The sequence below is a fragment of the Melozone crissalis genome, unplaced genomic scaffold (assembly GCF_028551555.1).
Source record: "Melozone crissalis strain CALT ecotype California unplaced genomic scaffold, PUWL_Pcris_2 ptg000056l_1, whole genome shotgun sequence".
Classification (NCBI taxonomy): domain Eukaryota; kingdom Metazoa; phylum Chordata; class Aves; order Passeriformes; family Passerellidae; genus Melozone; species Melozone crissalis.
In genome coordinates, this window is record NW_026535834.1 from 2934550 (window position 1) to 2953859 (window position 19310).

General features: G+C 36.3%; 1 protein-coding gene across 1 annotated transcript in view; it reads right to left on the reverse strand.

Moving 5' to 3' along the window:
• Nucleotides 1-19310, reverse strand: part of NUDT14 (nudix hydrolase 14) — a 58899-nt gene that overhangs the window by 22407 nt on the left and 17182 nt on the right. Inside the window, exon 2 of the mRNA XM_054286757.1 lies at nt 8432-8475. Within this exon, the coding sequence (XP_054142732.1) occupies nt 8432-8475 (44 nt within the window). The remainder of the gene's footprint in view (nt 1-8431; nt 8476-19310) is intronic.

Genomic DNA, 19310 nt, shown 5'->3' on the forward strand with positions numbered 1-19310 from the left:
GAGATTAAATGTGTGTGCTTGCACAGTCTTTACTGGTTCATTTAAGTCTTCCTTCAAAGCATTTTGCATCTTTCAAAGGCCAACACCAATCCAATTGGCTGCTTAAAATGCAGTCCATTACAAAAGCAAAGCTATAAGCTCCTGACAAAAACATTCACCCTTTCATACTAATCACAGATAAAGTGGATTTGGCAATAGATAATTAGAGATGTCTAAAAGACTTCTGTATGCTGATGAAATTTGAACGCTTTCTCCAACACAATGTAAATATTTAATACTAAATAAACCCAGAATAAAGTGGTGAGCCACGTATGCTTGAGAAAATAAACTTTTCTTTGGAAAAAATCAAAAGGAAGTTTGGTTTCAGTAAACTGAACTGCAGCAGGAAGTTGTTCATGACACCATAAAGCAGGAAGCATATATTTGGTTAATCATCAGACCAGCATAAAAACGAACTAAGAAGTGGTAACAAACCCATATACATGCACTTTAAAAACACATTTTGTATCTACTTGTAAAGTAGCAATTTGTATTGCCAACCAGAGAATATCATCAGGAAAACTTCTTTGGAATAAACAATTCTCTCAGCAACTTATTTTCATACAACATAGAAAAATGAGAAAGAAAATTCAACTGCAAAATAAATGAGACATCAAAGCACACTGCTCTCAATAACATTCCTGAAGTGTCATATCTTGGCCAGTATCCCAGGATACCCTTAGAAATGACACATTGCATCTCAATGGGATTCTTTCAACAAAATATTTTAATAAATAAATTCAGGTTTTATGCTAACTTATTTGATTAAATACATCTTTATGGGAATTATGTGCAACAGATGTCAGAGCCTGATGGGCTTTTGTTCCAATTTCTAACTGTTTGTGAAACTGCCATTTATAAATGCTATCACATAGTAAGACCAATAAATAATCCACCTAAAAAGCCTAAGTATGTTTCTATTCCATTCTGAAATGGCAAAAGTCAAAAATTTAAAATACCACCAAGTTACAAGGAGAGCTCACAAAACAAAAAAGTTCAATGTTCTGCACTAAGGTAAGGGAAATGAGCAACTTTGTTTATTACCTACCAAAACCCAAACATGACGTGAATAACAAAACCTTTTGCCAGGTATAACTTTACATTCTCAGTACCATCAGTGAGAAACTGATAGTTGTTCACATTTTCCTCAGTTTTCTAGAATAAGGTTTAAAGAATTCCCTCATTTCCAAGAGATATTTTCAGCTAAAATTCTAAAATACAGGCATTCCAACTACAGAACATTTCCTGGCTTTCCTAAGATTATTTTTACCCATCCCAAATGCAGGCCATGTCTCTAGGCCATGTAGAAACTCCTGGCACACTTCACACAAAACAGGTTTATTTCAAAATCACCTGAAAGCAAAGGGAAGACTCTTTCTGATTTCAGTGATTGTAAGAGAATGAATACATTAATTTATTTTGCATATTGTTGGAAACACTAGAAAATTAAATCCCTAAACTTGTGAAAAATCCAAGATGTTTCTAATCTGGATACCAGAAACTTGTATTGAGAAATTAATGACTAACCAGTCAAAATTCTCGTGTACCTGCTTAGTTATATGAATTTTGATGGATTCTATTCTTGGAATTAGGCAAATATTCAACTTCCCAATGAAGCAATTCCCTCTATAAAGATTTTATTGCCATTTTACCCTGTTTCAGTGATACAGCCAAGAAGAGATTATAAACTATAGGGTGCTTTCATATCACATGCTTAAGAAGATGAAATGAGAATCTGAAAATTTATGACTTAATGTTTCTCTCTGATAACTTTACAACATCTCATGTTTCTCTCATTCCTATGCTTTTATTTAAATTGGATCCTAAGGTAACAACATAGTAACTCATTTTAAAAGACAGTAAATACGCCTGCAGAATTCCTGGCACAAAAGCAGAGGATCTGTCAAGTCTTCACTGTAGAAAACCCCAAAAATGAACAACAAAAAACACAGCATTAAGTGCATTTTATTTGCAAATATTGTATGCAAACAAATCATGTAATTACTTGGGTTGAAGGAAACTAATAGGCTACTACATTTTTTCCTTCTAATACCAGGAAAATTATCATTATCCTGATAACATCCTTGATAGACAGATATCAAGCCTAGACCTGAGCATTTTCAATGACAGTGATTACAAAACATGCCTTCTTGCTTATTGGTAAAAACAGTTTCTTAGCGCTTAATTTTAAAAATTCTTTCCCCACCATACATAATTTCTCATTCTGTCATTGATTACTGATGAAATTAAATTATTCTGGCCTGTTCTGTAACGTTCCTTTACATTTTATGATAAGTGGTAATTTCTCTCCTCAGTTGTGATATCCTTTGCATGAACATGCCCAGCCCTCATTCCCTTCTCTCAGCTATTATTTCCCTAAACTTTTTATCATTTTTGTTTGTTGAACTACTTCCAGTTGATTTTAAACAGTGCATTATCTTCCACACTATCTTTGAAGATTATCAAGAAAATTCCACATCATTGACACCCTGGAGGAGACATTACAAAGACAGACAAGATTTACAAAATAACAGCACATCATTGAAAGCAAAAGGCATATGCCACCCAAGAAAAACATTTTTCTTTTACCTGTAATGATGTTAAAAAGCTGTATTTTAAAGCTACTGTGATAATTCTTGCACAAAGGAAGCATCTGAGTTAAATTTCATGGTGTCTTATAATACACTAGGACATAAACCAGAAAAATACATACAGGATTAAGTTTCCATAAAGCCCAAATGATCTGGCATATGAAATAGGAGAAGGAATTTAATCCACTCCTATAATGTGGTCAGGGCACATGACTTCCACCCTGTCTCCATAGCTGCCTGCTCCAGCCACTGAGCCAGAATAGCACCCGTGGCTCCTGCAGGCCACTGGCCCAGCTCTGTCACCATCCCTGGCTGCTCCCTTGGCCAGGGCTGGGATGCAGCCACAGCTGCTGGGCTGTGACCCTCAGTGCCCTGGGCAGCACTTCCTGATCCCTGCCCTTGGCCAGGCAATGCACAGCACACAGCCTCCACACCTGCACCTCCTCCTGTGGAGTTATGTCACTCCTAACCTGCCTGGAGAACCTCCTCCCGTTTGCCTGCAGGACTGGGAACAAGCTGAGGTGGAGATTGCTTTGGTTTCCTTCATCCTGTAAACTCACTCCTGATGGAAAACTACACTTTTCAGTCGTCTTTGTAATAGATAAAGTGTAAAGTCGTTTCTTCCGAGGAAGCAAATTAGATTAGGAATTAATTTGTTTGAAATGTGAAACAAGTTCATCTCTTTACTTGAAAAAACAAAAAGGCTGTGAAAACCCAGGACACCAGGAATATTTCTCAGTTTGTTCTGGGGTGCCCTGACCCCCAGGGGAGCACTGACTTTGACCCTCATTCATGGAGAAAGTTTCCTAGACTTCAAGATAGACTGGAATCCACAGAAGTGTGAAACAGATTATAGAGAGCAGTGTAGGTGTATCACCTGGTGAGAAATTTAGGTTTTGGGGTTTTTAGTATGCTGTGGATGGAAGCAAGATGGAGGGCACAGGGTGTTGTCCTGGGTTTCTTCTTCATGTTTCTTCTTCCTTCTTCTCCATGGGTTTGGGTGGCATTTTGTAATTGGGCAGAAGAGTCTGCATTGCAGCTCTTTGGGATCAATTATTAGGTTAAAAGGGGAAATAATCTAGGTGTCAGTTCTTAATTGGATAGTTTAGTCTTAAAAGACCTTGTAACAAAAGATTGTTGGCCATTTTATGCCTTCTCATGAAAAGCTGCCAAACTCGCAGTATTGAGACTGTTTTACTGATAAGAAATAATAAACACTTAAATCCAAACACAAATTACTGTCTCAAGTGCCTTCAATCCAGATCCAGAAAAACTGATGAGTGGTATACCCACAAAAGACAAATCTTATAAAGCAGAAATATAAGAATAAACTTCCAGCTTTTTTTATTAATAATTTTTAAGTCAGGAGCTACTGCTGAGTCACTGTGACACATTTTTGCAGGTAAAAATGCAGCATGAATGGGGTACAATGCACATGTAGAGTCGCAAGTTTTTTGGTCCAAATGCTTTTTATTCATCACATGATATTTTCAGAGTTCAGAGGAACTCACATAAGTATCATGCACACAATTCAGTCTCCTCAAATTTGTTCTATTTTAAATGCAGTAAACTTTACAGTGAATTTTTCATACTTTCACATAGAGAGGTAGACATAGTTTTGTTTTGTCAACTAGGAAAAGGTACAGTTGTGTCCCTGTTCTCAGGCGTTATTACTCAAAGCACAGAAGGAAGCACATGACTGTGCACTGACCTTCATCTGTTCCCAAATTATGCCTTTTAAAAGCCTTGAATCTGTTTAAGGGGAGCTGCTGAAACCTGAAACGAATGTGGTCTATTGCTTTATAAAGTAGATGAATGTAGAACTTAAGTATTACATTTCAGGCTCTTACTGTACTATATATAGCAAAATTAGGATGAGGGAGAATATAACTGTAACCTGAGTCTGGTTTTAGAGAATATTTTTTTGTTACAGGTATCGATGGTTACTCTGTAAAATTTAGTATGTTTCTATTTCTAACATAAAATCACCACAAAGTTGCAGAAGGAAAATGTTCTCCTGATAAAGATTTTAATTTTTAAAAGCAGAGTCCTTAAAAAAATTACCAGCCCACAAATTGCTAACCAGTTCTGACAGACCCAAGCCTAAAAAAAATCTTGAAATAAACCTTGTATCTAAATTTTCATTGCTTGCACTCTGCCTGATTTTCATCAGGATATGTTTAATAATGACCAAACACATCACCTTGAGTATTAAAGTGAAAATTACACTTAATTAGAAAAGTAAGCAGTGCATAACTGCAGAAAACATCTTTTGCTGTGTGCCTGACACAACAGGCCAAAATTATTTAACTCTTAGGAGCAACACCTCAATAAACTTGTTCAATAATTACAGTGGAGAAGAGGTAATCAAGGATTTTTACTTCATTCATTTTGAGTAAACTTCATTGTTGTTTCTAATGACATTGTAAAACCTTCCAATGAGCTCTGACAATGTTCATCTGTGTGTTTCAAATACATATTAACTCAAATCTAACTCCACAGGACAAGAACAATAGTAAGCTCATTATTTTCCAATAGAAAAAAATGGCTTGTGAATTGACAGATTTCTTGACAAGTTTACAAATTTTTGACAGTTTTCAGATGGGAATTGTAACACTCATTAAACATTTAATATGCCTGTAAAATCATAGACACCTTCAGGATGTAAGTGACTTCTGGAAATCATCTGATCCAATCTCCTGTTTGTTAAAAGTCACTCTAAGTTAGGCCTGACTTCTCAGATCCTTGTCCAGTCAAGGTTTGGATTTCTCTAAAGATGGAGACTCTGGGCAAAGCATTCCAGGACCAAACTACTGTCCATAGGTATTGTCCTTGTGTTGTGGATCTTCCTCCTACTAGAATTTAAACCTAAATATGGTAAGAAATGCTGCTTCTTTTGTCTATGCTGACACACAGTTGACTTCTGACAGCACAGGTTCTGAAGGTTTGCCTTAACACAGTTTATTTTGTGACCAGTAATAAATACTATTTTTGTCTTTTAAGTGGCGGTGAGGGATTGGGAATAAGCAATTATTTGTTCAACATGAATTACAGCAGTGACATCAGGATGGATGTCTAGTTCTGAATGATCTTGATCTTAAGAGAGCTCATGAACTACATACAGTAGACTCATGCCCAGATGTGCAATAACTAAAGGAAAGAAAAGAAATAAAAGGAAAAACCAGAAAAGTAATACCAATTCTGCTATTTTACCTTGTGCTAGAGTTACACCACCAGACTACATACGGTTAAATGATCTTGCCCTACTGCAACATATAGTGAGATTTTAAAAGATGACTCACATCTAAGGCAAATGAAGTGACTACTGCAGCCCTTGTGCTTTTGTCTTTGTACAATTTAATCAGCTGTTCATCTGAACAGTTGGAAAGGATTCATTTATACAACAATAACTTCATCTCTCTTGGTAAATATTTTCTTGTATCTTCTGATACAAATCTATTAAATACTGGCTTACATTGACCTAATTGGAAATGAGACAGAACACTGGGGTCCCAAAGGAACCCAGCACACAAGCTCTCATTTCACTACCATGCAGCAAGGAAGTCTGTCTTAAGCATGTTTAACTTGTGCTGCTGAAAGAGGATGACAAATAAAGACATGGGTTAGGCACAATGTCTGGTTTTATAGGATTACACAGTTGTTTTTTTAATTCATCATCACTAAATTTGTAATACATATAAATTCTATGTAAATATATAATATATACATGTGTTCTTTACAGATCTTTACAGAACATGCTCAGTTCAGGTAAACAGCCCTATTACAGATACTTGGAGCATTTAACAGTCTTACAGCACTTCTGTAAGTTGTAAACTATGAATACTTATGAAAAAGTATTATGGAAAAGGGATCTTAATTCTGGAAAACATCTACAATCTTCTTCAAGCAGACATACACACCAGGAAATGCTGACCAACAGAACTGTGTCCCAGAAACCTCTCCTCTTCAATATTTATCTTTCATTGACAGTAATGAACCTGTAAGAGCTCTCTCAGCATGAAGTTCTCTATAATCTTCAGGAACTAGTTTGCATGACTTTTCCATATAATAAGCATCACAGCTATTAAAATACATCAAAATGTAAAGCTTTAAAGTATTATAAGGGATTTTGAATCTGACTAATGTATTGGGTAATAACTGCCTTCCTATTCACAAAAACAAATTTATGTAAACCCATGGATTTCCTATGCAGGAAGTTCACATTACTACCTTTGGTGTCAGAAGCTGCCATGAATTTCCTTGTGAAAGAGTGTTAGACATTCTGCAGTTCCACAGTAGTCACTAATAAGTTGGGGTGGCAGCTGTTGTGCATCTGAAGCTAACAAATGTTATGTGACCAGAGATGACTGGCATGACATGTGGCTGTAGCCTTTTTATAAAGTTATGTTCTCAACTATTTTAAAAATGTCCACAAAAGTCCTTCAGAAATACTGTTCCCAAGAAGTTCATGGAAAACTGATCCTTTAATACTTACCCCACTCAGTTAGCTACATATATTCACACATTATCACACAGTGATAAACTAAAGTTTAAACAAAAATAGTCATATAAATTCATCTGGAAGTCATGTTCTCAGCACTGTGACTTGAGGCTGGATTCACTTGCTTGAATGGGAATATATTAAATTTCCAGCAATCAATTATCATTTCAGCCTTTGTATCTGCCATCATAAATTCAGGCACATGCCCATATGGACAGACAAAGTGCAAAGACAGAACTGTCTTCCAGGCAAATTCCAAAAGCAAGTGTGAAGTTCAGTATTGAAATATCACTCCCTTTTCTGTCCTCATTCTCAAGCACTACAGGCATTTTTAATCCAACTAAGACTTCCCCAATTCTCCTGAAAATTTTACCTTCATAATCTTTATATAGATAAAAACTGCTGCTAGAATTTTATATCCCTCCCAGGCACCCACATGCATATAAAGACTCACATCACAAAAAGAATCATGTAAGGACTTAGAGGGTTTCAACAGAGAAGAATTTCCCAAAATGCAACTGATTTTAGTAATTTAATGCACACAAAAAACACATCTCCTGATGTGGCTCTGGTTATGTCACAATTTATTTTAGTGTTTTGCTACATTTTTTACACTTAATAGATTTAGAAAAGCTTTTTCTTGGAAAAAGTTGTTACCCTTGCTTTTTATTTTTATCTTCTAATGCTTGAATTTTCAGCAAACAGATTAAATATTAATACTTTTTGAAAGACATATATAAATATTTTAGTTTTTAATAACACTGAGACTTGGTCTGTTTTATATACACCTTATTTTTTATAATGTTGTATGAACTGATCTTTGAAGTCAGAAGTTAATTGCTTTTCTTCTCTGATCAGAGAAATACATTTGGAAAGACAGAATAAACTCCTTCCTTCAGGTAATAAATTCTCACTCAAAAAAGAGAATTTCATACAATCCAAACTTTCAGTTCCATCTTCTATGTAATCATTAAAATGTACAATAATGTGTTAATAATGTAATGTGTAAATAATGTGCACAACAATGTGTTAATGCACAATTATGTGTTAAAATTCTAATACTGGAACAGTCAAGAAAAGACAAAACTTACTAAAAACATAATAAACCACAAGGAGATTTTAAAATTTCTGCTAATTCTATCTTAAACAGTAGAGAACCACATGTAAGTATTACACAAGAAGTGAGAATTGAAGAGGAAATTGGAGGAAAGAAAACATCAACAACACCTGACCAGTTAAAGAGAATACAGTATGAAATACAACAGGAAGATAATGGGAAATAATGTGATGCCATTGTTACCTGTCATGTGTCCTCATAAAATCCCAGAACTTCTTTGTGCCATTCTGGGGGAAAAAAATTAAAAATCAATTCAATCAACTCCAACTGAAAAATTACTATAATGAAATTTAACAAAACTTGAGAGGCATTTCTTTGAAAACTTAGTATAGCTAGCTTTATTTATGAGGCCAGTACTCTGGATTTTGACAGTTAGTATTACAGACACTGGAGCTGTCTTAGGACAGTTCAAAATCTTAGACCCACAACAATATGATGACAGCTAGCAGACATTTATTGCAGCCTTCAGGCCCAGTTTTGGCCACAGTATCAACTTCAGCTGCCCAATCTAACTATTCACAGTGCCAGGAAGCCATAAACAGCTCTGTTTTAACCAGTAAAATAACCCACAGGTATGTTCTTCCATGTCCAGAAATGCTCTTACCTGGAGAACAGCTCAGCCCTTAGCTCCTAACTAAACCCATGTGGGACCCAGGAACAAGGCACCTTCCCTGTAAGCCCTTACAAGGACCAAAATAGGAGTTTCATCCACACCTAGCATGAAGGGGTCACACTCCACTCTGCACAGCAGCTGTTCCTCTGCACTGCTGGTGGAGCTGAGGGCTTGAAATCACAGCACTCACTCAAGAACTGGGAGACATAAAATGGCTGATTTTTCTCAAGATGGGCCAATTCCTGTCCTCTGCCAGCTTAAAAAAACCAATATCCACTACAGCACAACTGACAGTGATCTCTGAAAACAAGTGTTCCTCCACCATTATAATGAACACATATACCTTGCTTACATTTATATTATACCTTCTATGGTTACCTACAGCAATTCATACACATAACTTAATGGAGATGCATACAATTCTTTACTCTGTTTACTGGAAGTGTGATGGTGTTTTTCAGCTCAAACACAACTCAAGAGATTTCACTCCCAGGTCAGTTTTAAGTCTGTGTTAGGAATCAGTATGAAACCAGAGGAAATTCTTGTGGTTGATACCTTTTTCTTACAAGCAACACAAAAACGAGACCTGCTGAAGACCTACACACCTAAAATATGCTTAATGTGAAAAGCAGCACTTGACTTCTATTATAAAGTATGGTTAAATGGATGATCAAACCCTGAGCAACTGGTTAATGATTTAAAGCAGGTAAATGTGAGCAATGAGAGAAGAATCAAGTTCAGTTGGTGGGTAAAGGTGCCAACCAATATAGACAGGCCCTTCAGCTCTATTACAGATGTCATGGCTACCAAGTACACAACAGCTGGTGGGGATTAGATAACAAGCACTCTGGTTCAGAGATTAAGCCCCTGAGCTTCATGAGTTTACCAAGCTTTTTGGAAGAGGGACTGCTTGCTTGCTAGCTGGGTTTTCCTTCATTCCCACAACTCTAATTATAAACAGTTGTTCACCTCAAGAGAAACTCTAATCCATGCTTCCATTGGTGTGTGCACATACCTTCTGTTAGCACTGACAGGAATCCAACGTGTGCAGCACAGGAGAAGCCCTGTCATTGCTCAAATGCAATGTAATGTTGAAAGGAAAATAAAGACAGCAAATTCTTAGTGTGAACTGAAATATTAAAGGCATTGTTTCCAAATCTGAGTGTATATCCAATTCATTCCACCTGCTGAGAGACAGAGGAACATATTTGATAGGACTATGATACAATACACAGCTGCAACATGGGCTGTGTTGTATGGTAAGATAATTTAAGGTATTAAATGTGCAAGGTCAGCTCAATATTTCTGTAAGTTTATTTCTACCTGTAAGCAAGGTATTTGTGGGATTTGTTAGCAGATTGCTGAGCAATTTTCCATTTAACACAAAAGAACTGGAAAACTTTGTACCAAGGGTAATGTCTTCTGCATGTAACTCCATATTGTTTCTCTAGTCTCAACCTTCCCCTGCCCCAAATCCTAAATTGGTGCTACCATCATCCATTCTCCCTTTGTAGTGTCCACTTTGGAGAAATGTGGGTGTCCAGGTACTGGAGATGCCAAAAAAAAAAAAGCCTGAATCAACTCTCTCCCTGCATTAATTTAGGCTATTAGTCCTGTGATATTGCATTCTAACATACAATCCCACCAAAAATCTTCCCAGCTCTTTCCTCTTGCCATCATTTTGCAAATTATAGAACCTGATTGCTTTGAAGCACTTATGAGAGGGTTTCAAATAGCTGAGGAAAATTACACCCAAGAGAATCATCCTCATACAGATGGGATCCATCAGAACTGATTGACCTCTTCCCAGGGATGAGCTCTATTACCATTAACAGAGCCTACCTCACAGACATGCACATAATTTTTAGCAGAAAGTCAAAGAAGGAACTTAGTACATAAAAAGAAATTAATCAGAAAATAAAATCTGTATTTTCTATTTTCTAGGTCCAGGTAAAGCACTTTCTCCAGAACATGATTTGATTATTCTAAGACCCAAATTCAAAAACAGCCACAGACTAAATTATTTTGAGTCAAGACATTGGTTAATATCATATACTCTGACTGAACAATGCTTACTAAGCTATTTTCTGCCTATATTTGAATTATTTTTTTTTTCATATGATCAAGTTGCACCTGTCCAAATAAATAAATCAATAAACAAATGCAACATTCCAACATCTCTTTGTTTACAGTGGCAGAAACTCAAATGAGCCCCATTGTCGAAGTCAAATGTAATTTGAACCCAACGGAATGGAGTTGAGTTTCTATTGTACCCAATGCATGGTTCTTTCCTAACAGACTGCTAGGAAGGTTGCTAATTATTAATAGCATGTAAACAGTTACCAATGGTTCTTATGCTGCTTTACATACTTTACAGAACATTAATTCCAGCTAGTTTCTAACCAACTATATCAAGCTGCATGTAGTATCTCTATCTTGTCTTTGAGACAAAAACATTACTTGCTGAACTGATAAAAATTCATGCTTTTAAAAGCCAAGTGGCTATGATTACTTGTTAAACTGTTCAGCTCTATATATCCTGGTCTTTGACAAAGCTCTGCTATCACCACAGTTACAAACAGCTGCAATATTAAAGGTATCAGTGGTCAACATCATTCCTGAAAAAGAGAAGTATCTTTGTGAAACACAAAGGCTCTCTCAAACCCTTAACATTTTTCATTTTAATAAGCATATGTAATTACATTATTACAAGTAGTTCATTCTCCAATGTCCAATAAGGAACAATCACAGTATCTCTCAATGCAGTGAGAACTGAGTATAACTGATTGCCGGGAGATCTAAGCATTGATGACAGGAAGGAGAAAGAATTATTTTATGACATTTGAGAAATATTTAAAAAATTATGCTTCAAACAGGAAATGTGTCCTGTGATGTTTATAAAGATTAATATGTCAGAATTATTTTACATTAGTTTTAATCTGTTCAGAATAGCAGTTCTGATACTACAGCAACCTTGTGTAACACATAATCGATTTGGTAAATCTTTAATCACAAAGTAATCACACTCTAGTTCTGTGCTCAGTGATCAGGTTCTGTGATGTTGCAACACTCAACTAGTGCATATAGTATGTGTAAATTAATAAAGCTGTATTCCAGGAGAGGCAGCATGTGAGACAACCTCGTTTCACATTACACAGAAGACAGATCACTTACATAAGTACTAATTGCATAAGAAAGCCATACCAGGTCAGACGAGATGTCCATCTTGCCTGGCAACCTGTCTCTAAAATTTAAGAACAGAGAAAGCACACAGCAATGCTTCCCCAGAACACTCTTCAAGTCTGGCAAAAGGCACCAGAGGGTGGCAAAAGACAGTGCCTTAAAAAGGCACCCAAATTAAACTCACTCCTTCAACTCTAAAAAGAGAGCACAAGTAGCCATTTCAGTACTACCTGAATGCGCAAAGTGTGTCACAAGACCATATTGTCTGTAAGACTGACTTGGTAATGGCATTGGTAACTAAATCAGAATTAACAGCAGTTCACTCCCAGCTTGGCAGTCTGCACAAGGAGACTCACTGCCTTCTGCTTCAGGTGATCGCAGGACAACCAGGCACTGCCAAGTGCTCTCTGCTAGACAAGTGCTGACAGTGGCTGCAAGTTTAGCAGATGTGACTCCTACCTGTGCAGAGCTGTTTATATCACCCATACTTGATCTTCACATTGTCCTGCTACCATCCTTGAAATAATTTTCTTCAGACTCTTCCTGCACCAGCTCAGTGCCATAATTACAAGCAGGAGTCTCTTCACACTGTCTGTAATAGATAAGTTGGACTTGTCTGCAGCCTATCAAAATACCATTCTTTTTACCACATGCCCTCTAGCTAAAATGCTTTAAGAATCACTGTGCCAGGATATTGCTGTCCTTTGCTTTTGTCCACCACCTGAGGCAACAAAATATCTGAACAGCAAGGTCAAATCACTGCCAGAATGCCTAAAGGATTGCTAGAGGAACTTGTCTAAGACTTAACCCAGGCAGGCCAATAAAGGAGAGAAGAAGGATTTGCTGTGCAAATGATGTAGAAAGAAACATTCACTGGCACTGACTGTAGGGTGACACTGGGTATGCTCTACATGTGACAGACCCTGGACATGCTCTGACACAAGTCACTGGAAGTTTTTACTCTTCACTTAGGGCAGCTTCAATGCCTTCCTCCTTTTTTTCCCTGAGGGCAGTGCCCATGCACAGTCTGCCACCTGAGAAGAACCAGCGCTTGAAGCAGCTCTTACATGAGGTAAGGTGTCTGCACAGGTAGCAATACTCATCACTGTTAGACTGATCTGATATCATCCTGGGCTTTTAAAATACCCCCAACCCAAACAAACCAATCCCCTCAGTCTTGCTGTGGTGTACAGCCCTCTAGACATTCACAATTTCTCTGCAGATGCAGCTTTTTCAAATGGAAGGAATAAGTACTTGAACACAATTTTATAGAGACAGGTATAAGACTCTTCCTCAAGGATCATTCCAAGAATCGTCCCAAAGAATGAGATCCTTTTCACAAGTCATTTAATTAAATTAGAGCTGTGGTACTCCAGTTATAAGATGCTACTGAGTTTCAAGGTGAGGAAGAGAAAGGACAGGGATGCTGTAATCCATGGCACACTGCTTATGGTAACCTTGGTACAGTGCCACACTAAGGGCTGACACAGCAGAAGTCTGTAAAACCATGAATTACACAGAGATGGTGAAAAAATATTCACTATTTCTCATAATATAGAAGCACTATGTGATAGCTGCCTCCCTGGGAAAAAGGCTGAGGTTTTTCTGGGCACTGATCTTCTCTGATCTCTCTCATCTCAATGAACCAGTGCTCAAGTTCTGCAGCTGCAGAGAGGTTTGCCTTGCTTATGTATAAAAGAATTAACTGACAGCTTCTGAAAGAGCGGCAGACAAACTGCATTACATGTATGTTTTAAACATGTGCAATTAAAGCCTTATTCTTCTTAGATGTTGTTAGAAGTTTTATTCTGAAGAGTAAGCCAAAAACATGTTGGTGTAACAAGTGAAAGAACACTCACAAAACTGCTCTAATGCTTCCTTTAACTTTGTGTAATAATTTTTTCACAACATCACACAAGGATGTATAAAATAAATCCTCCATACACAGGATTACAGTAACAGATTTCCTGTAGTTACTCTGTTGGGAGTTTTATTCAACAAAACTGTGATTGTCACTTATTTAATGACTCCTTTAAATGCGCTCTGGACAGACAACACATAAGTGACAGAGAAATGATCTTTACCCAAAACCTACTTAAAGATTCTCCTATATTATTTGCCTTATACAACTACCTAAAAATTTAAAAAGTGACCAAATTAAAGGCACTGCCTTATGTCATCTCCCACGTTTATCCACAAACTTCTGCTTGGGCAGAGAATGTCTAAGTGGCCAAGAACTGTAAAGTTACACCATAACCACCTCAGCAAAAAAGGTTTTAAACGTTGTATTACATATTTTTGAAGAGAAAAGTAACAGGCCATGCAGGCAGATCACTTAAAATATAGGAGACATGTGTCCAAAATATGTCAAAATAAGCAAATTAACATCACATATACCACTAAAAGAGAAAGAAAAAAATCTGCCCATGACAATGATTAACTTCTTTCTGTTTACATTACAGGAGAGACAACATGAGGCTTGGTGCCTCATTGTGAAAGGCACTAAACACATATAGTGGGAACAGTTCCTGTTCAATGATCTTACAATTCAGTTAGACCCCAGACAAAAGTTGATGTAAACAAACAGAGGCAGTTAAGACAAATACATTCTGATTTAGATAAGCTACATGCACTAGTTATGAGGGTTAAAATGACAAACAAGTCATGATTCCCCAGTCTTTACCATTTGGATTGGGTTTAAAGCAGTCACCCAAGAAGTAAATGTTCCATATTTGTGAAAAAAAATCCAACTGGAAAAGTTGAAACAATTATAAAATAAAAATAACTCTGTCCTCATTACTCCATTTACACTGTTTCCACACTCCTAAGACACAAAAGCAGTTCATGTCCTTAATACAAAGGGATAATGAGCATTCTTCATGTAATAAAATAATTCTACTATGGGTGCTGAAAAACAGATAAGAGAATTAATTGGCAAATAATGGTCTTAAACCAGAATCAGCAAAGTCAAGCAAGAGTGAGGTCCCTGTTTAATGATTTACATGGACCAAAGCAGTAAAACTCCCTAGAGTAATAATAAATTTTTTGCCTTTTTTCTGCTCTCAAAAAATTTTTTTAATGGTTTGAGGGTTATGCTTTTCTTTCAAAAAGTATAAAACTTGTTTTTCTATTGCACTTATTTTCACATTCAACCAATCTTCTACCAATGTGTTCACAAAGTTTGGTACCAATGTGCAAAGCAATGCCTCTATCTGGAAATTCACCATGCATTCACCATTGCGGAGGTGGCAAATTGCTGCCCAAACCTTCATAGCAAGAGAACACTGAACTTCTCATTTTATTAGATGGGTTTTTGTGAGGTTATTCCACATGAGCAGTCAAGAAACTGAGTCATGAAGACAAAAATCTGCACCAACACAGCCAGCACCTGCTACCTCCTGCCACCTTTATTTCCTTAAGTGTCTCAGCTTAATGCTTTTCAGCCATATTCACCTTTTTATGACCAATAAAAGCTGTCAAGAGATAAATTTGCAATAAAATCAACTAAGAAATTCAGAACTTTTTGGTTTATAAAAGATATGGTTCTACAACAGGAAAGATGTGTGTTAGCTGCTGCTTCTCAAGTCCCAGATCCTGGGTTAAACAGAGTGGATTTCCCCTGTGGTAAAGCCATAAAAGTTCTGTCCTCATCCCTCTGCAAATGAACCTTCCCCTTCCTTTCTCCTCTCACTGCTGAAGAAGTGCTGCTACCAGTTGAGGATTCCTTGTTATGTTTCCTTTTTCCAGCCTAATGGAACCTGATGTCACATCTACAGTGGTTTTCAGTGGCAACATATGAGCATTGATAACCTAATGTAAACAATTTCTTGCCAGCTAAATTATTAATGCTGGAACTCTGTGTTCTATAGAATCAATACAAAATGTTTTCGGTGCCTGCAGAAACTGCACTTTCAGGACAAACTTAGGACTTTATTCTTTTCACTTCACTATCAGAGACAATTAGTCCCCAAATTGTCTGTACCTTGCATTGTCTGAACATTTTTCATAGTATTTTCAGCATATACAAAAATTACGTGAATAAAAAAAAAATCACCCTCAAAATAAAAAATTTGGAATTTTTTTAAAGAAATAAAGCATTGATAGTCATCACAATGCTGTGAAACCTGTATGAACTGAGACAGACAGCTAAAGCAAGTTTAGACTCCTGAAGTTTTCCAAATGACAATAAAATACTACTCAATACTTATTCAATACACTTTAAAAGCTTTATTGCTTCCTGTTGAATATTTTTATTGATGAGTCAGGGGGGTGGATTTTTGTATATAGAAGCTGAAGAACTACCATGCTGTATCTATAAATCTTCATCCATTAAAAAAAGCTGCAAATGAACAGTCAAAAATTCAAGGACATTTAATATTCAACTTTTTCATCTAAAAGATAAATCTCATCTTGAATAGACTACTTTGCATCTGAAATTTGTTTGAAATAATGACTTATCATCATTTTTTTGTCTACTTGAAAGGTTTGATCTGTAGCAAGCAGGGAGAATGCTGTCTTCTTTTTATGTAATTACAGACTTCACAGAAAGTTCTGCATTATCTTTCAAAATGAAAGGAAGCACTTTCAGCTAGAATAAAACCATGAACTCAGTTACAAAAATATTAAAATATTTTTATAATATTATTTATAATAATACAAAAATATTACATTTGTATTATTATTTATAATAATACAAAAATATTAAAATCAATAAAATAATTTCAATTTGCATTAGTTGAGTGACCTTTTTTTTTCTTTACAATGTACACAAAAGTATTAGGGAACTGTCTTATGCTGGGCTCTCTTACAACATAACTGCTAATTCAAATGTGATGTTGAAGTCACTCTGTCCTGGGGTGCAGTCCCAAAATAATGTAAGTCAGACAAAAAGCAAGCTGCCCCTTTTCCTACACTTGCACATCTTTACTCTACCCTTACCCCACCACTGATATTTGTGTGGGCTGGCTCTGGGAACTCACCTAATCAAAAAAAAATTTTTTTTGCTCTAGAAAAAAAAATTATTAAAAAATTATTTAGTAGAATGAAAGTGAAAAACTAATAATAAAAAATTATTAGTCAACATGAATGCAATGCAGTCATACAGATTTCAAGTCTTCAGCAGTGACTATTAAATAGAACAGCCTTGATCCTCTCACAACTTCTGCAGGAGGACAGAGATGTGTGTGATAGGGAGTGTTCTGCAGAGAGACCCAGGCACACAAAAAAGCCCAAATTACCATTTCAGTCCACACCCACTAATCCACTCCATCAGACTGCACACACGCTGGAGTAAATGAAGCCTCATCTTCAAAAGCAATTTGCAGAATTACTTGCTGATGTTGAAAAACTACTTCAAAAGAGTTTAAGTGTTATGGAATTTTACTGGGTTTTTTAAACAAGCCACTGTTTAAGCTCAAGAGAAAGGGGGAGAGTGTTTGCTTTTTAAACAAAGCTTGTAATATTTCATTACTAAACTATCCAGAGTGTTTAATTTAAAAGCATCATGATTACAAATAATGGCATTTTTCAGTTTTTAACTTCCCTATTCAAGTATTTCAGTTGGAAATTATTCAGTTTAGTGCCCTTGTAGAGTACGCACCCAAAATTACACAAAATGATGACATTTTAACAGAATTAAAAGTGAACATTCTACCTGAGGCTAAACACTAGTGCTGCTAATTGGCTTTAAATGACAATATGAGCAGTTTCAGAAGTAAGACTGAGCTAGTGAAGTCCATGCAGACAAACACCCTTCAACTACAGGACATCATGCCAGATGCCCAGCAGTTCTGGGCAGGGCAGGACAAAGTTGTGGGGTCTCACTCAGCTCATTTTAAGGCTTGAACAAGAGACTGGAGTGCTCAGCACTGTGTGACAGGCAACTCTTTGATGCATGGGCATCTTATCTGAAATTAGCTGGAAGACATAAAGGTATTTCTTGAAGAAACCTTAACATCCACCAGCGGAGACCACACCAGGGATACCTCAAGGGACATAAAACCTAAGGTCAGAGACCGTAATTTTTACAACCCATATCAATTTTCTCTTCAAAGAGAAGGTTATTCTGGTAGGAGTGTGTAATGAAAGTGCAAACAGATGGTTATAGCAATAGAGTTTACTGTTCAAAGGTGCAATTTTTTCACACTTTGGGAGGTAAAGTAAACAATGGAGAATACATTAATTTATTCAACTGTTAATGCAATACTGGGCCAAGCCACTTTGTTCATTTTATGTACATCAACTGCCAGAACAATTACAACTAAGATACCTGATGTGTAAGTAAACTTTCTCCTATAATCCTCTGGAAGTTTACTTTTCAGGTCACGGTTTGTTTTTTTGTGTGTACTTTTCAACAATGGAGTTGTTGCAGTTTACCTTGGCATTCAGCTATCATTAAGATCACTTACCTTTGAATGAAATTTATAAAACATGAGAATTAAGCATATATAAGTACATTAAATACAATCAAATCTCCTTTCTCACCTTGTTTTTCTGGTTTTAATACACATAATTATCAGGAACAATTGCATGTACAGATCAAACACACTTTATTCCAAGTCAAATCCACAGCAGTGCACTGAAATCTATACTACAAAGAATAAGGACATTAAGAAACACAATATGCACAAAGGTCAAATTTATGACTTTTCTCACATCATTTTACTGCCAAGTCAGCATATAATTTAAGGTTATAAGTTGAGATACAGATGGGGATTTCCTACTATTAAATTAAATCCAATTCTGTACAAAGGAACCAATTGCTAACTTCAGATTCCTCTCTCATTGTATACAACTGATAAAACTTAAAGTGAATATTCAACTGTTCTTTTGAATTAATTCCTTTTATATTATTGAATTTTGCTGCATGTATTTCTCCATTTTCACAACTGTGTTTTCCCTCTGAAGTTTGTAGCACACTTTCTTATTTTGCAGGGATAAAAGGAACATACGCCTTCCATATTTCCAAAATTACTCACACTATTTTTTCTAGAACACTATAGGAAAACATAGAACTTTTAACTTTGACTGGACGTAGATAAGAAAAATATTCCTAATAACAAAACAAGTTTTAACAGAGATAATGTAATTTGGAAACTGCATTCAGCTGATGTGACAGCAAAATGCTTTACTGTAAATAAGTGCTGTACTTTCAAACAGATGTATTGCACATCTCACACTTGTGCCTATACTTGCTGAAAACCTCCCCAACAAAGGCCTTTTCTCTAATCTTCTACCACTATTTTTTCTGATATTTTTTTAAGAAAA